Source organism: Syngnathoides biaculeatus, chromosome 21 (assembly GCF_019802595.1).
Source record: "Syngnathoides biaculeatus isolate LvHL_M chromosome 21, ASM1980259v1, whole genome shotgun sequence".
Classification (NCBI taxonomy): Eukaryota; Metazoa; Chordata; class Actinopteri; order Syngnathiformes; family Syngnathidae; genus Syngnathoides; species Syngnathoides biaculeatus.
In genome coordinates, this window is record NC_084660.1 from 5551255 (window position 1) to 5574598 (window position 23344).

The 23344-nt window shown below is 51.9% G+C and overlaps 4 protein-coding genes and 1 long non-coding RNA gene across 7 annotated transcripts; 3 read left to right on the top strand and 2 right to left on the bottom strand.

Moving 5' to 3' along the window:
• The first annotated feature begins 27 nt into the window (after nucleotides 1-27).
• Nucleotides 28-8305, top strand: arhgap36 (Rho GTPase activating protein 36). Of its 2 annotated transcripts, none has more exons than XM_061809040.1 (12): nucleotides 28-169; nucleotides 2594-2750; nucleotides 4030-4098; nucleotides 5902-6134; nucleotides 6216-6429; nucleotides 6492-6547; nucleotides 6644-6794; nucleotides 6883-7031; nucleotides 7137-7307; nucleotides 7450-7538; nucleotides 7611-7813; nucleotides 7884-8305. In XM_061809040.1, exons 1-12 carry the CDS (start codon nucleotides 152-154, stop codon nucleotides 8105-8107), a joined length of 1734 nt encoding a protein of 577 aa, XP_061665024.1. In that variant the 5' UTR covers nucleotides 28-151; the 3' UTR covers nucleotides 8108-8305. The 2 variants fall into 2 exon arrangements, with proteins under 2 accessions (XP_061665024.1, XP_061665025.1); XM_061809041.1 differs by lacking the exon at nucleotides 28-169 and adding an exon at nucleotides 1953-2077.
• Nucleotides 8306-8575: 270 nt separating this feature from the next.
• On the bottom strand, nucleotides 8576-12223 carry usp12b (ubiquitin specific peptidase 12b). Its single transcript, XM_061809042.1, has 10 exons — nucleotides 11789-12223; nucleotides 11326-11406; nucleotides 11166-11249; nucleotides 10965-11094; nucleotides 10391-10665; nucleotides 9884-9960; nucleotides 9704-9787; nucleotides 9444-9641; nucleotides 9285-9363; nucleotides 8576-9196 (listed from the first exon to the last, which is right to left on the bottom strand). The coding sequence occupies exons 1-10, from the start codon at nucleotides 11834-11836 to the stop codon at nucleotides 9095-9097; spliced, it is 1158 nt and encodes a 385-aa protein (XP_061665026.1). The 5' UTR covers nucleotides 11837-12223; the 3' UTR covers nucleotides 8576-9094.
• Nucleotides 12224-13352: 1129 nt separating this feature from the next.
• rasl11a (RAS-like, family 11, member A) lies at nucleotides 13353-17299 on the top strand. Of its 2 annotated transcripts, XM_061809044.1 has the most exons (9): nucleotides 13353-13424; nucleotides 13570-13701; nucleotides 14500-14556; nucleotides 14662-14744; nucleotides 14975-15015; nucleotides 15098-15227; nucleotides 15332-15407; nucleotides 15704-15780; nucleotides 15868-17299. In XM_061809044.1, exons 2-9 carry the CDS (start codon nucleotides 13578-13580, stop codon nucleotides 16012-16014), a joined length of 735 nt encoding a protein of 244 aa, XP_061665028.1. In that variant the 5' UTR covers nucleotides 13353-13424; nucleotides 13570-13577; the 3' UTR covers nucleotides 16015-17299. The 2 variants fall into 2 exon arrangements, with proteins under 2 accessions (XP_061665028.1, XP_061665027.1); XM_061809043.1 differs by lacking the exon at nucleotides 13353-13424 and having other exon boundaries at nucleotides 13437-13701.
• A 151-nt stretch (nucleotides 17300-17450) lies between these two features.
• LOC133494842 (ras-related protein Rab-38-like) lies at nucleotides 17451-21324 on the bottom strand. The gene is made up of 5 exons (XM_061809045.1): nucleotides 21173-21324; nucleotides 20067-20278; nucleotides 19534-19664; nucleotides 19305-19454; nucleotides 17451-18847 (listed from the first exon to the last, which is right to left on the bottom strand). Exons 2-5 carry the CDS (start codon nucleotides 20269-20271, stop codon nucleotides 18650-18652), a joined length of 684 nt encoding a protein of 227 aa, XP_061665029.1. The 5' UTR covers nucleotides 20272-20278; nucleotides 21173-21324; the 3' UTR covers nucleotides 17451-18649.
• Nucleotides 21325-21742: 418 nt separating this feature from the next.
• On the top strand, nucleotides 21743-23307 carry LOC133494723 (uncharacterized). The gene is made up of 6 exons (XR_009793385.1): nucleotides 21743-21882; nucleotides 22342-22409; nucleotides 22492-22578; nucleotides 22667-22718; nucleotides 22866-22899; nucleotides 22977-23307. It is a non-coding gene; the product is annotated as an uncharacterized LOC133494723 (long non-coding RNA).
• Nucleotides 23308-23344: the final 37 nt, after the last annotated feature.

Below are 23344 nucleotides of genomic sequence, written 5' to 3' on the forward strand. Positions count from 1 at the left end.
GCCGGATCCCGCCGCGGGTGAAAGCGACCCCCCCCCCCCCCCCCCGTGGAAGTTGTGACGGGCGCGGAGTCACGTGAGGGGAGAAAACGGGAAACCGAGCAACGCGGGAAGCCGTCCAGTCCCCGGCCGACGAGCGGCAGCGTCGGACGACATGCGCTTCCGCCACCAGGTGAGCGACCTCGCACGGGGCAGATTAGATTTGACACGGCAACGCACAAAAAAGGAAATGGAATGAAAAGAATAGACTGAAGGGATTCAATTCATTCCAATTTCTTGAATGGAAATATTACAAAGGAGCTCGTAAACGTAGGACAGCACAATTGTATTTGAATGCATTTTTCCAGAAATACTGTGCATTTGGTCAGTTGTGTCGTGACGAGATGTGATTTTAATTTTTTTTTTTGTTTTGGATGATGCGTTTGTTCGTTAAACGGTAGGAAATACTGCAATACAAGTCCCAGATGGAGCTGACTAATTGTCGGTATTCGCCGGGCAACGTTGCGGTCTTTGAAAGGTGGGGGGGGGGGGGGGGGTCGGCGCGTCACACTCCCAGGTCAGATGTCACGGCCGCCTCTCCTCTGCTATCGGCGCGGAGCAGGTTTGCGAAGGTTTTGTGCGAGTGAGGGATATTATAATATCAGTCATATTTGCAGTTGTCAGAGAGGCCGAGCGCGTTTGCTTCAAGCACTTTACATTGAACAAAATGGAACATTGCATATTGCGACGGCAAAAGAAAACGGTAGGTTACCGAGCGTCCGCTGTCTTGCGCGCTAAAACGCCACAGACCGGCTAACAGAAATGAGCGCGAACGTCACGGCGTTTACAAACCTTTTAAACGGCTGCTACGGAGCTGTTGGCCTGACACTTCTTCAGACCTGAGGTGCAACTGCACTAGTTTTTCCTTCATTTTTGGGGCGTGATTTCAAAAGGTTGAGCGCGGCCGCGGGCGTGAACGTCCTGTTTAGAGAACGGAGGCAGACGCCATCTCCTCTTTCGGTGTCGGCATTTCCTCCTTCCCCCGAGCGGTCTCGCCGCTCCGGCGGCAACTTAATGAAGCCTTCGTGACGACGGGGAAGCCGAGGGACGGTTTTGTTTTGCAGCGAGGAGACGGGCCCGCGTCTCGGCCCTCCCGCCGCCACGCTAGCGATGGGGGGGAAAACGGAGCAGTTTGTCAAGTTAGGAGCAGCGGCTCGGTCCGGTTCTCGTTTTTTTTTTTTTTTTTTTTTTTTTTTTTGTGGGGCGAGGCGTTTGGACTGATTTTTCAAGATCCACCGAACACGTCAACAACGCCGTTGACGCTAATGATTATATTTCCTGACACGTAAAAGTAAAAACCCGATAAAACGGTCCAATCTAATCTTTATCCTCGACTGAAAAGCGATGCGTATCTAAAACCCAAAGTGGTAAGGCTCGATATTTTCAGTTCATGCCAATTAGGACTTTGGCCGACAGAGTGCAGCGGGGGGGGGGGGGGGGGGGGGGTCCTTTTTCCTTTTTTTGGGAAGCAGAATGGCCGAGTCAGCACACTCGCCGGGAACCCAGCAGATATGTATTGGTGCGACCTTTTGACCTGGAAATGTATGGCGGCGCCGGCCCTGGAACAGGCGCACGTACGCGCACACATCTCAGGCCCCCCCCCCCCCCCCCCCGCGTCTTTGCGTGCGTCCTTTTTAATCCAACGTTTTAATCCGGCTCCTCCCCCGTCCTCACCTGCTTTGCTTTTCTTCTTTTCCTCGCATATTTGCACCCGATGAGACATATTTTTCACGAGAGGCTTTTTATTTCGATTCGGGGAGGGGGAGGTGGGTCGGGCAGACGTCTGCTCCCCTCTCCCCCTGACACGGTGTTTTCTGTTCTGCAGATCCTGGAAGTCACAATTTGTCCTCCTCCTCCTCTTCCTCCTCCTTCTTGTAACCTAACTCCTTTTTCCTCTGGCCCTCCCTCTTTTTCTCCTCACTCACTAAATTGGAGTCAGACTGTGCCGCTCGCCTCAATGGGGTCGCGATAGCCGGGGAGGGGGGGCCGGCGACGGGACGTATTTTTGGATTGTATTCAAAGGAGGATAAACCCGATTCAGGTATTTATTTCTGCGTTGAAGGATCTTCGCGTCTGCAGAAATGTAATTGAAACGGTGGCGAACGGACTTTCCGCATTTGGAGTTGTTTATCTAAAGAATAAGCAAGCGGAGCTCAATGTGGAATAATTTTTGAATTATTTGTAAAACGTTTCCTCCTTCCAGACTTTCATACCACACGCAGCTGTCACCCTTTGGATTCCTCGCGATAATTTTAATCTCGGTCAATCATTTATCAAGGCAACGCGCTTGGATAATAGTTAACGTCAGGACGGGGATAATGCTCGACTTTGTAATGACGTAATTGTGCGACTATTGTTCGGTATTCTACATTTATACTATTGATGTCGTCGTTTGAAAAAGTTTGGGAAGATCAAACGTCACACCCCGGAAAATCGAACAGCACAAGGATGAGTCGGCGGCTAACTTTCAGACTTTTCCTGCTAAATATTGCCAGACGAGGGAACCTGTGACTTTTCAACCTCAAGCACGTCACGTGTCCTTTTCGGGTCTCGCCAGGGGGGCCTGACGTGGGCGACCATGTCGGGTCAAACCGTGCGTCTCCAGGCCGTGGCCATCCAGAACCTGTCGGAAGTGGAGCGAGCCAGACTCCGCCAAGTGGCCTGGTTCCACCTGGACCGGAGGGACCTCGACTTCAAGATCAGCATTCCGAGAGGTACGCTTCTGTACCGGTCGCTTTATTATTCCGTGGCGGGAATGCGTTTGCTGTTCTAAAGTGACGCATGTGCAGTATATTTAAATGCCCCAAATACACTGGGGAAGGGGGGGGGGGGGGGGGGACGGTAGCTTAACGCTAACGTATAATGCGAAAGACCCTAGGCAGGCTAGCAGAAATTAGCACGGGTAATTCCAATTTTTGTTTCCGCACGCTTTTTTTTCCCGGTTTACATATATGACGACACTATGGTAACTCTGTTTTTGTAACAAAGTATTTTTAGTCCTTTTTATTTTGACAGCTACGGTTGCGAAAGCGGTCAATAATTGGAGCGTAGTTTATCAAGATCCTGCCCGCCACTGATTTTGGAAACTTGCGCGACTTGTTGGCTCCCTTTCCCTCGTCCAAACTAGCTTCCAGATGCGGGGGGAAAAAAAAATTGTGGACTTTCAGAAAGTCGAGGTTCCCAAGTCGCTCGTCTCGTCGGTTCGGCTAAGCGCGCTCCCGACTTTGCGCAAAAGTGGTTTTCTCGGGTAAAGACGGCCCGTCAAACACAAGAAACGGAGGACACGGGGATTTTCTGTCCATCCTGTGAGACTTTGTAAGCGGCTTTTCTCAGCCCGGTCTCGCTCGCTTTCTCAGGACAATTAACCCCTGACCCCCTTATCGGCCGTCAGCTCGGAAACAGGCGGCGCGCGGCAACGATACGAATGGCGCGATTCCTAGCGCGCGACGTCACGTGGCGAGAGCAAGTTTTCCAAATGTTGCGTGGGAACGTCGTCCTCCCCGCCGCCCCCTCGCTTTCTCCCCAGAGGCGAACGCGCCGGGGTCACGTCTGTCGCTGTCACATCCCGTTCCCCGCTTTTTTTTTTTTTTTTTTTTCCCCTTTGAACTTCCTGTTGTCTTTTGCCGACTTTTTGCACCGTGGAAACCTTGTCGAGTGTGTTTTTCCAGACATATTTAGCGGCTGGCGAGCTCCCTGGAATTTTCTGTCATCACTTGAGGGACATTTTCTCGTATTCGTTTGTTCTCATGCTCCCGTTTGTCCCCCGCTCCTCCGTTGTGGTGTTTTTTTTTTGTTTTTTTTTTTTTCTTTCCACTGCTTTCGCCGCTTGCGGAAAAGACTCATTTCACTCCAAACAATAACAGCGATCACGTGTAGAGCAAATCTAGTAACACGCTCACCGAAGAACAACGAAGGCGCTGGAAAGGCGTTTTGGTTCGGAACGGTGGAAACGACGCTGTAATTGATTGAAATTGTTTTTGTGTCCTTCCGCAGAAACGCGCAAACGTCAAAAGTCCCTGCGCCGGAGGTTTGATTCCTTTTCCAAGGAAAAAAAAGAGCGCGGTGAGTTTGGCGCGCACGCGCGATAACGAGCGGGATTGTAATTTGGGCCAATGTTCATGTTTTGGTGATTAAAGTCCACTCAAGTCAACAAACACAGCTGCCTTAGAAAAAAAAAAAAAAAAAGTAAAAACCATCAAAATCAATTCTGTAGCGCCTGTCCGGGTCGGGTGGCGAGGAGAAGTAGCTTCAGCAGGGATACCCAGACTTCCCTTTTCCCCAGCTACTTCTTCCCGAGGCGTTCCCGAGCCGGCCGAGAGACGTAGTCTCTCCGGCGTGTCCCGGGTCGCCCACGGGGGTCTCTTTCCGGTGGGACGTACCCGGAACGCCTCACCAGGGATCAGACGTCCCAGCCCGCCTCACCTGGCGCCTCTCGACGCCGAGGACCGGAGGCTCAATTCATTTCAGCCGCTCGTATCCGGGATCTTGTTCTTTCGGTCACGACCCACAGCTCGCGCCCGTAGAAGAGGGTCGGAACGTAGACGGACCGGTGACCCGAGAACTCGGCCTTTTGACTCGGCTCCCTCTTCACCACAACGGACCGATACAAAGTCCGCACCGATCCGTCTGCGGATCTCCCGCTCTGTTCTTCCCTCACTCGTTAACAAGACCCCAAGATACTTGAACTCCTCCGCTTGGGGCAGGATCTCATCCCCGACCCGGAGATGGCATGCCCCCCCCCCCCCCCCCCCCTTCTGACTGAGGACTCTGGTTTCAGATTAGGAGGTGCTGATTCTCATTTTTGATGGAAGAGTGACCAAAAAACAACAAAAAAAAAAACCTGCGATTGGCTGGCAACCAGTTCAGGGTGTACCCCGCCCGCCTCTTCCCCGATGAAAACTGGGATGGGCTCCACCACTCCCGTCACTCTTGTGAGGATAAGTGGCTCTGAAAATAGATGAATATATAGTTGAATGTAAAAGCTTGGTTCTATTTGTGGACTTTAGCGATATTTACAAAAACAAACAAATCCAGAATGTTGTTGTTGAAGGCGGATGGATGACTGTCGTCAGTTGGGACGGTTGCGATCTTTGGAGACGCGTCACCTGCTCCCTCTTAGACGCACGGATTGACAGTCGCCAAATCGTTACCCGCGTTACTAAAAACCTGGAACATCGGGAGCTGGCCCCGTTCCCGCTGGCTCTCCGCCCGTCGTCTCCGAGCTACCGGCGAGGCACGCGTCCTCCTCGGTGGAGGTAATACTTTGGAAGCGAGGTCAGTGTGTCCCAACCTGCAGGAAAAAGTCTCAAAGTAATCCCAAACTAGAATGAGACAAACGGCAATTATCTAGCAGGTGTTGTCTGTGTTCCGGGGCCGATTTATTTTCAAACTTGTCTTCTTAAGTGGATTTGCACGCTGAGCCAGATCCAAGAAAGAAACGTCCCCGAAAACAAGATTCCGAGCGCGTCTCCAAACAAGCGGATCAGCGCTCGTCGTCAGACGCCGGCGAACGCGGCCAAAAGTCAGACGCGGCACGTCGGGGTCAGCGAGGAGCTTACGGCCAAACCAGGCCGCCGGGTACCGTACGCCTATCAGTAGACGGCGCGTCGATTGAGCTCCGCTCGGACCCGCGCGTGAAACCTTGGCAGCGCCCCCCCCCCGCCGGGCCATTTGGAACGCGTCATTAAAATGAATACCGACAGCACCGAGTAGGGTAAAAGTTGTCCGGATGAGAATTTAATTTATTAGTTTTGTTGGGGTTTTATTATTTATTTATTTTTTTTTTGCCAAAGCTTATTCGGGACGGTCGTCGGACGCGCCGGTTTTCAGTTCCACGGGTCTTAACAGCCGCACGTGGTTCCTCAGAATCCGCCCCCAAGGCGTTCGGCATCCCGCTGTCGCAGGTGATCGCCAACGACCGGGCCTTCAAGCGGCGTCAGGACGCCTTGAAAGAGAGCCGACGGGACTGCTCGGAGCCGGAGGCCAGCATCCTGCGCTTCTGGGCCGAGAAGCGGCAACCGCTCTCGGGGGCCTCGCGCGCCGCGGCCCAGCCGCCGACGCGTTCCGTCCCGGACGCCGTCGGGCGAGGGCAGAGACGGGTAAATCCTCCAGGGTAATACGCAAGAAGAGTCGAGTCGCGGCGGAATAGAAGGCGTAAACCTGCACGTCCGCCTCCCCAGGGCGGCCTCTCGGTGGACTCGATCTCCGACCTGGTGGACAGTCAGTCCCGCTTGCTGGAGGCGCTGCAGCTCTCCCACCCGGCGGAGCTGGAGCCGAAGAAGGGCGGCGGGGGCCCGTCGGAGGGCAGGAGCCAGAGCAGGCTGAGCCTCAACCCCATCTACCGGCAGGTGCCTCGGGTTCTGGACCGCTGCTGCGGCCACATCGAGGCCCACGGTGAGGCGGCCGTCGTCCGCTCTTTTCCGTCGGCGCGTCTGACTCGCCTCGCGTCCTCTCAGGTCTTCAGACGGTGGGCATCTTCAGAGTGGGGAGCTCGAAGAAGAGGGTGCGGCAGGTGAGCTCAGACCCCGGCGGGCGGGCGGGCCGGGGGTCGAACGGCAGAGTACGTTGACATCCCGCCCTCGTCCGGCTCTCTCCCCCCCCCCCGCAGCTGAGGGAGGACTTTGACGCCGGCGAGGACGTTCGGCTGGACGAGGAGCACAGCGTGCACGACGTGGCGGCCTTGCTCAAAGAGTTTTTGAGGGACATGCCGGACCCTCTGCTCACCCGAGAGCTGTACCCCGCCTTCCTGCACGCCAACCGTAGGCACCGGAGACGACCGTTTTGACGATCGGGTAGCGAATTTCCTTTCTCGCTGTGAAATGCGGTTCTGCGGCGATTGCGGTCCAGTCCTCCGAGGAACGGAGCAGATCCAGTACCTTCAGCACCTGGTCTACCTGCTGCCTCCCTGCAACTGCGACACGCTGCTGCGCCTCCTCGCTTTCCTGCACACGGTGCACAGCTTCGCCCAGGACGGCGTCGGCGACGACGACGAGGAGGTCGGTCACGGAGCAGAAGCGTATTTTCCTCCCGAAATGGGAAAACCGACGTCTTCCTTTTGCTGACAAATCTCCGCGGGCCCCTTTCACGCGCTTCCTTTGCAGATCCCCGGTAACAAGATGACCGCCGCGAACCTGGCGGTCATCTTCGGGCCAAACCTGCTCCAGAGGGAACGAGGAGGGGACGCCGGTCCGCAGGCGGCGGGGATCGAGGACAGCACGGCCGTCATTAACGTCACCCTGGCGCTGGTGCAGAACTACGGGAGACTTTTCACGGTGATTCCCTTTCGGTCGTTTTTCGTTTTGTGAGCGCATCTACCGTTACGTTAGAACGTCGGACATCAGCGCCGTTGGGACGAGCCGAGAGAGGAGTTAATGTTTGGATGGAGCGTTATTACGTTTCGCGTGTTCTGTGTAGGTGTCAGCGGAGCTGCAACAGGAAGTCCTGCTGAGTCTGATCCAGAGCGACCCCGACATCGTCGACTACCTGCTCCGCCGCAAACTCAGGTGACGACAGTCATCCTTTCGAGACGGGCGATCCGTACGCGGCCCTAACCCCGCTCGACACCGTCCGGGCAGCGGCGGTTACACGACGGCGGAAAGCGGCGCCGGGTCGGGGGCCCGCCGGGGCACGGGGGCGTCTCTGGACTCGGCGGGGGCCTCCAGCGGGAGTCTGTCCCCGACGGAGCCCCGCTCGTCTCTCGAGGGAGGCCTGAGCGGCGAGGTGTTCCTCAGCGCGCTCAAGATGAACCAGAGCAGGAAGCAGCGCGACGACAGATACGGTACGCTCACCTTTTTCCTCCCCCCGCGCGCCGGCGAAGACGTTCAACCGCGGCCGTCTTTGGCGAACAGGAGACGTCCGAGCCGGCAAATCCATCCGCCGCGTGCGACATTTCCACTCCCACCACGACCTCCTCAGTCTGACGCGACCCGGCTTCTGCTCCCCGTCCACCGGCGCGCGGCCCCCGGCGGAAGCGGGCGGCGTTTGGGTGAGGCGGGCGGCCCCCGAGGAGGGCAAGACCAGATTCCGGGACTTCTTCGCAGGGAAAGGCTCTGCCTCCGAGACGTCGGTATGATGGTGACGGGCTCCGCGGGGAATGGTTGGCTCCTTCCCGTTCCCTTTTAAGTGGACTTTTGTCTTTGGCAAACGCTCTGCGGGTGCGGCACCGCGAAAGGAATGGGCACGTGTACATAATTATTTTTGAAACGCACGCGTGACTTATTGTGTCAAAATGCAATAAAGTGTCGACTGTATACGTGACCTGAAAGCATCCTTGGGTGTGGGTTTCTGAAAACGTACGAGAAGTCGGCGACGTCAAGAGGATCCCCGCCGCCGACGACGACGGCTGCGCTACGCGCGTCGTGAAAGCCGGAAGGTAAGCAGAGCTGCAGCAAATTGACCTCTGATGAGTGATTCTGGTCACGAGTCCCGTCACTGTCTGCTGATGTTTTCAAATGGTTAAAAAGATGAGTACTGTTTTTTTCCCCCCCCCAACCACTAGAGGGCAGCGTTTGATATTTACTGTAGCTCAATCATCCCATTTTTCAAGCAAGCGTTTATTTAGTCTTCCAATAATATCTGCATATATGTACACTTGCACACTTTCACTCTGCCTCACATCCGGAGTCGCTTCCACAACAATGTTAGTCAAGCGTGACATCTTAAGTAAAATGAGTGAGACATTCATATGAATATTGAAATTAAAAAACAAATGGAATTTGTGCACTTTGGATGTTTCCCGAGAATGCGGGGAACGGTGAATTTGCGAAAGTTCGACTCCCGTCACCGCAGTCGCGGAACGGCTCTGCGCCGGGACCCGTCGGCGCCGCGCCCCTTTCGAAGGGTCACAAGTTCATCCGCGCACGCAAAAAAGTCAGTCCAGTCAGTCGCAGAGCCCACCTCCCCTTCAGAGAAGGGCCCGGTTAGCGCCGGTCTTCCCCGAGGCCGCCGGGCGGCGATCCGGTGCGAAGATCCGCCTCAGGAGAGGGTTTTAAAAAAAAAAAAAGAAAGAAAGAAAAGGCCCGGACGCTCGGGCCTCGCGCCCCCGAACGCCGGGCCGCCGTCAGTCTCTGGACTGGTAGAAGAGGATGTACCCGGACTCTGAGTTTTTGGAAATGTCGGACGTCAGGCCGTAGAACTCCTCGATGGCTTGCGCGTCGATTTTCTGTAGGGAGAGTCGAGAGAGAAATAATTTTTTTTTTTGGGTGGCGGCTGGGAGACGGTTCCCGGTTGGAGAGCTCCGACCGACGCACCTCAACGATGTCGTCGTCGAAGAGGAGCCAGAAGCCGTGGCTTTTGACGATGGTGATGTAGTGTCCTCGGTTGGGTCCGCTGCGGGGAAAGAGGGAGGCGCGGCGTGAGGGCGGGGGGGGTGTAACGCGAGCCGCGAGAGAGCGCGATGCGACGCCCACCTGCCGCAGTGCACCACCACGGCCACCAGGTCGTACATGCGGTCCGGGTTGGTGGCGTCCCCCGACGTGTTGAAGAGGCGCAGCTCCAGCGGGAAGACCACCCGGTACGACAGTTTGGTGTAGCGGTGCAGCTGGTCCATGTACTTGAAGCGCTTGAGGTGCAGCGCCAGGATCATGGGCAGCCTCTTGACCCGCATCCTGCGCGAGAGGAACACTTTTGAGAACCGCTACGACGGCGGAGGGGGGGGGGGCGAGCCCACCTTTTCTGGGCTTCCTGTTTGCTGCGGCACTGCTCGCAGTAGTACTTGTACTCGCTGCACAGAGTCTCGGTGTTGCTGAAGTCCCTGCGAGGTCCGGACAGGAGAAGAAACCCTCAAAAGGCTTTTTTTTGGGGGGGGGGGGGGGGGGGCGTGTCCCCCTCCCCGATCCAATCGCCGTACCTGAGGCAGTGCGTGATGGACGTGTTCTGCTCCACGTCCACCGACAAATCCAGGAAGTCTTCGTCTTTGCTGCTGACCTGCAACAGTAGCGCGACGCCGCACGGTCAATACCGACGCCGGTCGTTCCCAATATTTCCCCGCCACATTTGTGCCATCTCTGGGGCCAAAAGGTTTTAGTCTGTGTGAATTGAGGATCTTTGTGCGCACAAAGCTAGCGCCCCGCATTTGCCTCAATGTGAATTTGTGTACTTTTATTTTTTTTTTTTTTGTCAAAAGCAATTAGGGCCAAAGTGAGCTTTGTTGAAGTTGGTTGAAGCACTTCATTTGGGCAAAAGCGGTGCTCGTCCGCCATCTTGCGGTATTTAAAGTGCGGGTCGCAAGATGTTACGTTTTGTGGTGTGACTTTGATTTGATTCAATCCATCGTAAGATAGATGGTCCAAAAAAGGCCTGGGGTGATGTCTTGGTTTTGGGGTTTGATCGGGCGCACTTTCTCGGCGTCACTCACGGCTTCGCAGTTTAGGCAGCGCGTCTCGTTGGTCAGCGTTCCTCGGAAGATCTCGTGGACCCACGTCCGCTGCGTCTCCTTCCCGCCTTCGCCCTCGCCGCCTCCCCCGCCTCCGCTTACTACCTCTCCTCCTCCTCCTCCTCCTCCGTTCTGAAGCGGCTTTCCGTTCTGCTGCCGCTCCTGGCTCTTCTCCTCCTGGAGCAGGTCGGCGATGGTGTTGAGGAGGTAGTTGAGGAACTCGTGGGCATCTTGCTGCATGTAGTTGTCGAACAGCTCTGAGCGGAAAAGAATTGAATGAATACCGCGATGACAGTCGAATCACCGCCCCCTCCTCCCCCCAAAAGACGACAAATGATTAGAGATCTGTTGCCTCCTCTCCTGCTCATCGGTGCAGCGCTAGTATAAAGTGTTTGACGCAAGGGATCAGGAATATGACTTTTTTTTTTGGCTAGTTCTAGCCAAAAAAAAAAAAAAAGTAATGAAATGGAACGACAGCTGGAATCTCAAAGCACCACTGTTCTTTACGCTACATGAATTAACAGTTGACTTAACGGTACATTCTCAAGCCCCTGACCATTTTCTTTTCTCAGCCGCGAGATGAACTTCTTGGGAGGGATGACGCCCACTTTCTTCTTCTGCGTGGCAATGCTGTTGAACAAGTCAGCCAGGCAGGTGAGGAGAGACTCTTTGCGTCGGGGCTGGACCTGCGGCCGCGAGAAGGAAAGGAGTCAAAGAGGCGAGCCCGGCCCGGCGGTAAGCCGCGCGTCTCCGTCACCTTGTAGGCCAGCACTTTCTCCCGGAAGGGGCGACAAAAGTAGAGGGCTTGCAGCACCGAGTTACAATAGCAGGTGTTGCCAAACTGTGGAACAACAAGATGTCGGTTAGGAAAAGTTAAGAGACGGGAACGTCGAGACGAAGCCGCCGAAGACTCTCACGTTGACCAATCCAAAGTAGTGCTCGTTTACGGGAAACTGTTCCGGTCCAATCTCCTTCTCCAAGGCGGAGGCATTGGCGCCCTGGGGTGGAAAGATAATAACAATACTACAACGGTGATAAGAACGATCAAGCGGGGCGTCTGGTCACAATGCATCACATGACCGCGGTGACGACGTCCAACCAAATGACGAATCACCAGGAAAGGACCAGAATCAACTTCAGCGCAAATACTGTAGCGCACAATGCAGTTTTATGCTATGTGCTGTCCGGCTACGTCACATTACCGTTCCGCCCCCCCCCACCCCCCTTTCCCAATCCAAAGTGACGACGAAAAGCAATGAAAGTGTGTTTAGTACTCAGTGGATGCTTAGCAAGCAAGCAAGCAGGCTAAGGGAGTAGCTAGCTCCGTCCGCGACAGCAGCCCCCCCCCCCAAAAAAAAATAAATAAATAAAAATGCTCACCATCGTACAAATGGAGGCGATCTTTCGGACTGTCATCAGTATTTCCATCCGTGCGTCGCCATGTTGGACCAAACCCCGACGGTGAAATCGGCCGAGCCGACGCGGCGGCACAGTTCCGGGAGAGGCTCCGACGCTCCAGATCTTACTTGGCCCCCGTTAACGCATCATTTGGTTACTGTATATGTAACGGACAAAGATTCCGCTTCGTGCGCCGCAGCGTACGTCCCCCCCCCTCGCCGCCATGTCGGATGTGGCAAAGTACAAGACTTTTTGTAAAAAAAGAACGAGTTGCTCAATCAGTACATTATTCTTCCGACTATTTTTTGAAATCCAATTGACTGCTTCAACCACAAGTGTAATCTCCCAAAGAGGCTCAATTTTCAGGGGGGTGTTCAGCATGTCCCTGTTGTATTATGTCATGTTTTTGCTCTCATGAAGAGAAGAGATCAAAGTAAAAAAAAAAATAAATAAATAAAGAAAACAATCCATAATGTCACTTTATACACTGCACAAGCGCTGTTTTTATTTTGTTTGAAATCGTTGAAGTGACGTAGTTGTAAAATCGTGCACATTTTTGAAAAGGTTCGTGGGGTCGTTTGGAATTGAAAGTATGTGTTCAAACTCTTTTAAATGTCGTGACAAATGTAGCATAATTTCGGGCCTCGGATTCATTCCAAATCCAGTTGATTCTTAAGTTTTTAATGCTCATATTTCGATTTCCGCTCCCTGTGACGACGACGACGACGACGAGTGTCAAGTTCGACACGGCGTGCTTCATTTCCTTTCACTCGCATTTATTTTAATGACGCGTCACATTTACAATTTCGGATTTGATATGGACGAGTTTGTGATATGGACAGCAGTCATTTTAGTTTCTCTCCTTAGCAACCGCGTTTCACGTCTTTATTATTATTTTGTGAATGTTTTTTTTTTTTTTATTATTCTTATTTTTTGCAAGGAGTTTTGTTTTGAAAGTGAAACGAACACTTCCTGTATTTCCAGCGTTTGACGAGTGGCGAGAGTTTGTTTGATTCTTCGTTTTGGGCGAGAAAGCGAAGGCGGCGCTTAAACGATTTTCAATTTATTGTTGTCATATTCTTAAAAAAAAAAAACAAAAAAACTTTAATCTATGAAACTCCAAAACGTCTGGCGGGGCTCACTTTATCGATGATGTTGTTAATCTAACTGGGAAAGAAATGGATCCCGCCCAACCGAGTTGAGGACGCGTTTAATGCAACGATATCGCATCAAATCAAGACGGGACGAGTATTTTTTTTTGGTTTTTCATGATTATTATTCTGAATTGTTCACTTTGAATTATAAATCGTTATTTCGCAAACTTTGCCAACATTTTAGGCCTTATGGATTGACATGTTTTAATGTTTTTATTATTTTGTGGTATATTTTGTCACGATTTGGTTCAATATTTAAAAGCTGGAAGCGTGCCAAAAAAAAAAATTAAAACAACGTATATCCCCTGGTGTGTGTGTGTGTGTCTATTCAGTGAAGTCCCCCCCCCCCTCCCCTCCTTTTCCTCCTCTTCTTCGTCCTTTTCCTCCCCCTTTCTCGGTCACACGCCTGCCGTCAGTTTTCTCCCATCTTTTTTGGAGCCTTAACTTTACAGATCCGTGGATAAGTGAGTAGGAGGAAGTTATGGGAATATCCGAGTGACTTGTCCTCCGGGCAGTGAGGAGGAGGGAGGAGGGAGGAGGGAGGAGGGAGGAGGAGGGTGGTCTCTTTCCCACACGCAGCCGAGGTCAATGCGGTCCGCTTCCCTGCAGCGGGAGCCATGAACAGCGGCGGCTCGGCCAACTTTCTGCTGGTGCCCATCCCCGAATACCCGCTGCTGGACTGCGTGCCCAACAAGACGGTGAAGATCGCGGTGCTGGGAGCCAGCAACGTCGGCAAAACCGGTGAGCGAGAGAGACCAATTCCCGCGCGGGCTCGAGTGCGCCGTTCATTCCTCTTAGCGAGGATTAAACTTGGTTTTATTGGAGATGTCCGACTCCTCCTCCACCCCCCAAATCGGAATGGCTGGAAACGCAAGGAGTCGGTTCTAGCAACCCACTAAAAAAAAAAAAACAAACAATATTTGGAATTGTTTTGGACAAGATAAATTGCCCCTCAACGATATTGTGCGGTCTAAAAACAAAGCGGTTGACAAAACTTTAAGAGTACGTCTTAGCGCCACCTTACGGTAATAGTTTTTCCTGCAGCGAAAGCAATGTGTATCGATGAATGGCGGGACGTTTGCAAAGTCCGTTTGAAACGGGTTCGGTTTTTGCTCGTTTTCAAGCGGCGACTTGAATGTGAAAAACTTCAAAGTGAAGGCGCTTGTTTTTGCACGGGCGACATATTTGGTGGACCGGTCTCGATCCGCCTTCCCCGAAACGCAAAGGGACTGCTCGTATACCGCTCGTGTTTGTTGACCTTTCGAAACCGTATCGACGGCGGGCCGCAAATCAACCCCCCCCCCCTCCCGGCCCGTTGTTTGGACACCGCCGTCCGTACAAAGAGCGTTTTATTGCCGCTTTGAGGAGACGGCACGTGCGACGGTCGCGTCGCGATCCCGCTCGGGACTTTGGACCTTGTTTTTGTTGGAGAGCTTTCCCAAAAACGGTTAAAAGGAAATCCCGGGCTCGACGACAACAAACACGGGTCACGCAGGTCTGCGCGACTCACTCCCCTCCCTTTTTGTTTGGAATTTTCAGCTCTCGTCGTCAGGTTTCTGACGAAACGTTTCATCGGAGACTACGAAGCCAACACCGGTAAACCCCCCCCCCCCCCTCCACGTTTTTTGTCCAGCGGCTCCTTTTTAGCACGCTTCCACGAAAATGATTGACCCCCCGCCCCCTGCCGGGCTCTACCGCCAGGGGCGCTCTACTCCAGAAAGGTGACCCTAGATGGCGAGGAGGTGTCGCTTCAGATCCAGGACACGCCCTGCGTGGCTCTGCAGGTACGCGGCGGGGGTGGGTGGGGGGGGGGGTGCGACGTGAGCTTCCGGCGGGCCGGCGGTTTAGAGGAGGGCGACGTGACAAACGTGACGGGGGGGGGGGGGGTTTGTTTACAAAAGTGGAGGTCCCGGGAGATGCTAGCTTCCTACAGTCGGGAAGATAAGGAGGGCTCAGGAAGCCCCTCCTGGGGCGTAACTTTTTGGCCCCCCCCGCGGGACGGGTTTGTGTGCAGGATGAAGCCGAGGGACTCTACTGCCAGGAGCAGATCAACAGGTGGGCGCACGTCGGCGTCCCCGCCATTTTTCCCGTCTCGCTCGCGCCGGGCTTTTTGTTTGACGGCGCTTTCCACGGGCAGGTCCATCTACTGGGCCGACGGCTACGTGCTGGTCTTCTCCATCACGGATCACAGCAGCTACCGCACCATCCAGCCTCTGTACCAACACGTCAGACGCATCCACCCGTCTGGAAACATTCCCGTCATACTGGTCAGCGGGACACACACACACACACGTATCCACGGTTTCTACGCAGGCCGATCGGACGGAACTTAATCCGGCTAATCCGAGGCGCCGTTGTAATCTCTCCGCAGATCGGCAACAAGAGCGACCTGCTTCGGGCCCGACAAGTGCCGGCGGACGAAGGAGAGACGTTAGCATCGTCGCTAGGTGAGACCCCCCTCCCCCCAAAAATCATAGAATGAAAAAGAGTGAAAGTGTTTTTCCAACACTGCATCAATCGAACGGGCGTTGTGCTGCCCCCGATTCCAACTTGGCCACAAGGGGGCAGTATGAGACACTGTTCATTGACTCATTTCAACTCAGCAGTACGGCGCTAATGTTAGCTGTTCAACACAGAGGATAAAGAACCTTTGAGTACTTTAAAAGTGTGTATGAAAAAAAAATGTAAAAAATGCAACAAAGCGCTTGCGTTGATTCCGCATCCCCCCCCCCCCCCCCCGCAGGGGGCGTATACTTTGAGGCCTCGGCCAGGGAGAACCACGAGGGCGTCCACGCCGCCTTCCTCCAACTTTGCCAAGAGGTGAGGCTCCCTTATCGGACAATTTGTTATCGGGTCGGGCGGCTGGCAGGGGGGGGGGCGTCGGTTACGTGATCTCCGTCGGCGCAGGTGTTCCGGGCGTTGGGGGGCGGCAACGGAGAGAAACGGCGGGGCGGCCTCCACCTGGCCCGGCCCAAATCTCCCAACATGCAGGAGCTGAAGAGGAGGTTCAGGCAGGTCCTGTCCTCCAAAGTCAAATCGGCCGCCGCTCTCTGACGAGCCAGACCGTCGCAAAGTCCGGGATTTAAAAGAACTCCTCCAGACGGATCAACGTTTCAAGTGAACTTTCCGCAAGCGCCGCTTCTCTTCCGGGAACCCTCCTCAGCCCCCCCCCCCCCAACCGTGACCCTGAATACGGAAAAAAAGATCCAAAATAGAAGCGGCCCTGAAAATATCTGCATCCGAGGCTAAAGCGGAAAGTTGAGCGTAACAAAACAAATGATAGCGACGACTCTGGAATGGAGCTGCGATCCACCCCCCCTCCCCCACTTGTTCCCCCCCCCCTCCCCCACTCGCCGGAACCAACCCGTCCAATGAAAACATTTTGCCGTCGTCGGCCGTCAGCTTGCCTCGCGCTTCCAAGTACGACGCAATGCGACGTTTCCATCACCCCCCCCCCCCCCCCCCGACAAACAAACAGCTTTTACTCTTATCCATAAAAACAAAACAAACCACAAAAAAAAAACATTGAAAAATGGAGCGTGGGGAAGTAAGAACGTAAAGTGTTGGCAAAGCTGCTGTTCTCATGACCTCCTGACATCCGCCCAAATTCCCAATTGTCTTTTGCCGAGCGTGCGCTTGTACACGTACCCCACCCTGCAACTTGGGGTCGTTTATCCACTTTGACCCCCCCCCCCAATAAGGTTTGTCAGGGTGGGACTGCAGGAGAAGAATGTCGGGGGGGGGGGGTATCAAATGACGTTAGCCGATGAATGTGGACGAAATGTGTCGCTGCGCAATCGCTGCTTATTTGCGCGCAGCTCACGCGACCTTTATGAGGTCACAATTCAGAACCGAGCACTGTTTCCTTTTTGGGTCGAGAGGCGTCAAGCGCCCGCGATGAAAAGAAGACGCGGATGTGACGTTAGCGCAGGTGTCAAATGTAAGGCCCGGGGGCCAGATCCGGCCTGCCGCATGATTAGATTTGGCCCGCGAAGGCAAATGTAGTGTCATTTCACAAATTTCAAATTGTCACATATCGTAAATGATAAAGTTGTAATCTAATGTTTCTCATAACATTTGGGGGAGGGAGAGTGCAGTTATACCTGCTTGTTCACCCCCCCCCAAAAAAAAAAAGAAACCAAAAATTTTAGTTTTCCGTTTCACATTTTCTTGACCAAGAATAAAATATTTGAGGGTACTAAGCAAAGCAAATGGATTTGTATAATATAGTAGAAACAAATTTTTCAATGTCCCTTCAGGGGCTCGGTCTATTTAAAATGCTCTAAAAACACTAAAAATGATAAAGAAAAAGGTCCAAAAAAAAAAAAAAAAAAGCAAATGCAACACAAGTAATTGGAGGCTTAAAATTGGGTCAAACACTGCTTAAAAAGCACACGTCGGGTCATCGGAAGTAACTGTGACGTTTTGCACAGTTGGAACATTTAACGCGGTTGAAATGTTTCAATCAAAAAGTTGAGAAACTTCTTTTGAGCCCAATATACATAAAAAAAAAAAGTAATAATTCAAACCAAAAAGTCTATTCCAAGTTCCAAACCTTAATGGCAAGATTGCATTTTTTTTTTTGATGAAAACTAAATACATTTGAGAAAAGAAATGATAATGGTACAAAATGGAAGTCCAACATTTTCTGAATTTATTTGGATCATTTTCAAGAAACATGAAAAGAAGCAAATGTTACTGTATGGCACAAGTGATTTTGATATTTGCGGGTAAACAATTATGACCAAAAAAAAAAAAAAAAAAAAACAAAAAAACCCCCCCCAAAAAAGATCCAAACTTTCTAAGGAGCAAATACCTTTCTGTATTTGAGAATGGGAGAAATGTAGATTTCCTATTTTTGCTGTCTCTTGCCCCACGTTTGGATCGGGCCTGTTTTCCTGCCGCTTCCCCACTCCGCATCGCATCATCCATTACATATCTCAATCGATTTGGCGACGCGAATGACATTTTCTCCAACGCTAATCGCTAAACCCGCACCGAAAATGGAAGCTTAGTCCAACGGAGGACAAAAAGTATCCATCCGCTTCTCCGGTGGCGGGGAAAAGACGAAAACCAGCCGGTGTAGATTCTGTGCGCGTGTCGGAAACGGGAAGCGACGAGGCCGACCAGAGGCGAGCGCCGATGATCGGCACGTGTGAGATTCCACGACGGGAGGGGTGATAAAAACCAAAATGATACTCCGGGGGTGTGGTTTTTGTTGGGAAAAGTGGGAGGGGGTGAAAAAGTTTGATTTGGATAACGGGTACGGGCTCCGAGCACGGGTGTCCAACATCGGGCCCGGGGGCCCCATTTGGCAAATTTCCGTGATCAAAGGGGGAAATCTGTCGGGAAATTTCAAATGGTCAGATATCATAATTGAGGAAGTTGCGATATTACAAGCATTGTTGCGTTACTAACCGTGAATAATGGAAATAGACGTTCCCCTTGAATTTTGATTCCCAAAGGAGTTCAATATGATGAGATGACTCAATATTTTGATTTCACTCTGAGAGGAAAGTGGAAGTACAATGGGGCTTGCGAGGGAAAAAAAAAAAAAAAAAAAAAGAGTTTGAAACCCCTGACTTTGGCAATAGAGCGAGTAGTTCGCTTTGCCGGAGTCCAAGTACGAACGCTTGTCCCGGAAAAAGAAAAGCGAAGAAGAAAGCGGTCCGTAGCGGGCAATCAAGAGTCACTGAATTTTTGTGTCACGCTCCCGCTTGAGTCCGGAGCACCCGGCGCACACGGGCAGGCGCCTCTCCGCGGCGCCGTCGGCGAAGCCCGGCAGCGCGGAGACGCGGTCGGGTCGGGCGCCGGAGACCCGCCGGTCCTCGGCCGCCAAGACGTTCTTCACCAGACACGCCACGGCCGCGTCGACGTCGGTGTCGTCCTGCGGAGGACGGACAGCGCTGAAGCGGGCTTTTCCCCGCTCGTCCCTTCGTTGTCCCCCCTCCTTTCGTAGCGCGCCCCTTTCAAAAGTCCGCACACCCCTCTTCCGATTAGCGTTTTTGTGACGTGTATACCTCTACCGCGTTCATCTTGGTTAGAATTTTCTGGAGGTGAAGAGGGTAGCACAAGTGCGCACACCCTTTTCGAATAATTTGCTTTCTTTTTTTGCTATGTTCAGAATGAATAATTTCAAAAGTTTTGAAAGCAAGTAAGCACAGACCTACCAACAATCAAGTTGTGGTGTTGTAGTCTGCGTTTTTGTTTTCATTGCGTATCTACTGTACATGAAAAAGAGGCTATTTTACTCGTTTTCTACTCGTTTTTCATGTTTTTGACGCCGGACACCCGCTTTTCATTGTGCCGGTGAAGCGCAAAATAGTTTGGGTACGTAGGGTTACCTTGGCCGACGTTTCAAAGCAGTCCACAAAGCCGTAATCCCTGGAGAAGTTCTCCAGTTCGGGGAGTTTGGGGCACAAACCGAGACGCCGCTGGTCACACTTGTTGGCCAACAGGACGGCGGGGACCGGTCTCCCGTCGCTCAGGGCGACCTAACGACGACAAAAAGAACATGAGCGGATTAAAACCCCCCCCCCCTCCCACCAGCGGTTTTCCCCACCGTAGCGTCACCTTGGAGTCCAGGTCCCCTTTCCACTTGAGGACGGCCTGGAAGGTGGAGATCCGGGTCACGTCGAAGACGACCAGAGCCCCGACGGCGTCTTTGTAGTAAACGCGGGTCAGGTTGCCGTATCTCTCCTGTCCTTTGCGCGGGGAAACGGTCGGGACGAGATCCAGAGAAGAATTCAATTCCCGAAAGAGTTAAGCGGTCGCGCGTGACGGGCGGCGAAAAGACGGCATCAAAGCGGGACGTCGCTTAAGCGCTCCGAGTCCGTCTTTGAATTCCTGGGTGTTTCGAGCGTGTACGTGTACTTTATGTTCTTCCATAATTGGGAAAATGAAAATAAATGGAGCAATGTTATGTGGAGTAAAAGGTGTCTTTTGTTGTGTGTGTGTGTGTCTGTGTGTGTTTTGTGACAGTGTAGACAAGCCTCTATAGTGGAAGCTAACGTCCCGCGCATGATGCTAATCTGGTGGCATGTGGGGGGAGGGGGGGGGAAGCGTGATAGCGACGAGCTGCAACACGCGCCTGCGAGGCAACCCACCGGCTATGTCCCACAGCTGCAGATGCACCACCGTGCCGCGGTCCCAGCGGAGCACTTTCAGAGCAAAGTCCACGCCGACGGTGGCCCGGTAGCGCTGGGAGAAGACCCGGTGGACGTAGCGCTGGATGATGGAGGTCTTGCCCACGCCCAGGTCGCCGACGACCAGAACTTTGAGCAGACGCTGCTGCGGCGGCGGCGGCTGCATGACGACGCTTGGAAGTCACTTCAGTGTTAGTGTTTTAAAATGGGCAATTTTTATTTGCAAAGAGTAGTTGAAAAGCAAAAGTCCAAACGTTTGCCTTTTAACCCTGCAGGTTTTCCCAGTTCTTAATGTGTTTCAAATGTAAAACAATGGACATTTGATCAAACCATAGATAAATACTCGATCGATACGCTTTAAAGAAGTGATCTGAGTCTGTGAAGATTGGCACTATTTCCTGTCTTGATCAACAACAAAAAAAATGGACTTGTTAACATACCGTATTTGATTTTTTCTCCAGATTTTGGCGCGCCCACGTCGCGGTTACACTAGTCACGTGGCGGGGGTGAGAGTATTTCCATATTCCGGGGTGTCATTTAGCGCATGTATTGAATGTCTGGAAAACTAATTTGTTTGGAGGGGTGGAGGGGGGGGGGGGAGGACGGGACAAGAATCCAAATAGTGAATGATTTTAATAGGTAAGTGCTTTTTGTAAAAAGTGGATTGTTGTATGTTTGAAAAGTGTTTTGACGGGTGACAACTGGCGCGCGCGCTCCGAAAAATGTTTTTAGTTTGACGGATCCACTGCGTTTGCGTCATTTCAAACAATGAAACCGTAATATGATCAAATACGGGTTAATTGTAAGGTTCAACCCCCCCCCCACGCCCCCCAAACTGCTACTGCCGCTGACGTCACAACACGACATTGATTTTGGGGATGAAATCGTTCAAGGACGAGCAATATATGAAAAAGAAAAAAAAGTCCAATTCAAGTAGTACGAATAGCGTAACGCACGCCTGTTGTTGGAACTTTTTGGCTCGTCCCATTTTCTGACATCTGTTGATTAGTTGAAGGATCTTTGTTATGTTTTCCTTAAAAGCGGCTCGCGCCATTGGAGAAACTTACTTTTCACGGTGAGTTCAGTCGAAAAGTGCGGCACATCTCCGTCGAAGGATCCAAAGAAAGAAGAAGTTGCTCGAGCGCCGCGCACCGAGTGAAAGGCGGACAAAATGGAGATGTCATTTTATTATGTATTTAGCCCGCGGTTTGTGTGCGCGTCCTCCGCCACGGCCACGCCTTCCGCGCCCCCCCCCCCGCACTATCATTTTTCTGTCAATGACGTCGTTTCAAGTTTCGTCTCGACTCCGTTTGCCAGCAGGCTTTCGTGCGGGCGCATATGGAGACTGAGAGAATAGTGGAACGGGAACCGTATCGCCCGAGACCCGAGACGTGAAAAAGTGTTTACTTTTAATCGTGCCAACAATGAAATACATTTAAAAAGAAACGTTTAAAGAAAAGATGTGTTTTTTTTTTTTTTTTTTTTTGTTAACGACCACGCAGGGTTGAACGTAGACAATTTAGTGGACTTTTCTTGATCATTATTTTTTGTGGTTCTCGGCGTTCACGGTCAACCTTATTCGTGTCCACGAGGTGGAGCACTACGAGCGGATTGGCGACAGGTGCGCCGATGCCCCGCCCCTTCCCCCCCCCCCCAAGATAAAAGATGGCCGGAGACCGGACCGTGTGTCCTCGTGGGTCATGAGCAAATGTTTGTTTGCTTGCTTGCTTGGTCCCCCAAAAATGAACGGCGTGTTCGGTCCACAGAGTCGCTTGCGGTGAGTATTGCGTGTTATTTACCCTGTGGCGCTATGTTTAGCTTCGAAAGCTGGACCGAGAAAACGGCTTGAAGACCCAAGAACGAAGTTTCCAGGGCGAGTATTTCATTTTTGTTTAAAAAAAAAACAACTTACCGGTCGACCGCATGTCGGGTTCCTCACTAACACACTGGGGGTGTGCACAAACTTAACAATTGATTTAGTAATGCTTGTGTTCTGAATTGTACATCACGTGACGGCAACAAGGTTGAATAATGACTGAAATGCGTTTTTAAAATGTGCTTTGACTGTAATAATAATAATAATAATTTAAAAAAAAAGAATATTTTTAGACTATGTACGCGTAGTTACGTAAGTGGTGGTGTAGGTCCAGAGAAGCTGTGTTTTTCGGGTAATTTGAGGATTGTATGTTCGACGGGCACCAAAAGTAGTTTCTCCCTTTTTGCTTTGAGGGTGAAGGTGGTGGATGAGAGCAAAAAAACTGCTCCAGCGACTGTATAAATTTTTTCCTGCCACCAAAAACCCAGGTAACGTTGTTGCGTACGTACGAATGTCCGACTTGTTTTGGACCATTGACGGATATTTAGTTTTTTTTTTTTTTTTATTCAGGCTCTCTGAAACGGACAGCAGGTGGCGGTGCGGGACCGCGGTTGAGTCCAGTTTAGTGAAGAGATCGGGGTGGAAGAAGTAATTCGGGTAAAAGGAAAAGGCTCATCGTAGTCAACACTAAGTGGCTTTAAAATTTGGAAAGTCAAAAAGATTAAATGATGTATTGTTCTGGCAGGGCTCAGAAGCAGTCGGACGGCAAGAGGAAAAGGACAAAATCAAGACGAAAGGTGCGTCCAGCTGAATTCACTTTGCAGGAACGATCCCAGTCACTTGTCTTTTTTTTTTTTTTTTTTTCATAAAGTGTTTGACTGACGCCAATGTAGCGTTCCTTGACCGAAATGCAAAAAGATTGACAGTAGTTTTCCTCACACCAGGATAACGAGCAGAGCGGGATGCCACCGAAGCAAGGTAAGTGTAGCTCATGTAGGAATACATGTGGTGACGTTTCCTCATGTAGAAAGTAAGAAATGAATGTATTTTTGCAGGGCTGACGAAAAGGCCAAGTTCCACAGAAGCGGCCTACAGATGAGTAAATTTTCATGCATCTGTAAGGGCAGATGAGGACGGAGCCTCGGTTGAGCGTAGGCGCGGTTTGTCAGGAAGGCAGGTTGTAGAGGTTTCGGTTGGACTCGGTTTGGTCGGTAGGATTGTAGAATGGCGGTCGAGGTAGTTGTTGGCTCGGTCTGGAGCGGTGAAGAGCGCAGGCTTTGAAATGAGGACTTGCTAGCGAGCGACGCAATGTTTGAGTATCAATCAACAGGTCATCGGCGCCAAGGTCAACCCGGAGTGGCATCAGGTGAGTGTGCAATTGAAATAGATTATCTCTGAAAAGCGGAGAAATGATATGAACATT

Coding starts and splice junctions, on each gene's coding strand:
- rasl11a (XM_061809044.1), top strand. CDS start 13,578: ATGAACAGCGGCGGCTCGGCCAACTTTCTGCTGGTGCCCATCCCCGAA. Junction 13,702..14,499: donor CAGCAACGTCGGCAAAACCG/GTGAGCGAGAGA, acceptor TGGAATTTTCAG/CTCTCGTCGTCAGGTTTCTG. Junction 14,745..14,974: donor CGCCCTGCGTGGCTCTGCAG/GTACGCGGCGGG, acceptor GTTTGTGTGCAG/GATGAAGCCGAGGGACTCTA.
- LOC133494842 (XM_061809045.1), bottom strand. CDS start 20,271: ATGCAGCCGCCGCCGCCGCAGCAGCGTCTGCTCAAAGTTCTGGTCGTC. Junction 19,665..20,066: donor GCAGCTGTGGGACATAGCCG/GTGGGTTGCCTC, acceptor CCCCGCGCAAAG/GACAGGAGAGATACGGCAAC. Junction 18,848..19,304: donor GCTTTGAAACGTCGGCCAAG/GTAACCCTACGT, acceptor CGTCCTCCGCAG/GACGACACCGACGTCGACGC.
- arhgap36 (XM_061809040.1), top strand. Junction 6,548..6,643: donor CGAAGAAGAGGGTGCGGCAG/GTGAGCTCAGAC, acceptor CCCCCCCCGCAG/CTGAGGGAGGACTTTGACGC. Junction 7,032..7,136: donor TCGGCGACGACGACGAGGAG/GTCGGTCACGGA, acceptor CTTCCTTTGCAG/ATCCCCGGTAACAAGATGAC.
- usp12b (XM_061809042.1), bottom strand. CDS start 11,836: ATGGAAATACTGATGACAGTCCGAAAGATCGCCTCCATTTGTACGATG. Junction 11,250..11,325: donor ACTACTTTGGATTGGTCAAC/GTGAGAGTCTTC, acceptor GTTGTTCCACAG/TTTGGCAACACCTGCTATTG. Junction 10,666..10,964: donor GCGGCTGAGAAAAGAAAATG/GTCAGGGGCTTG, acceptor TTTTCCGCTCAG/AGCTGTTCGACAACTACATG.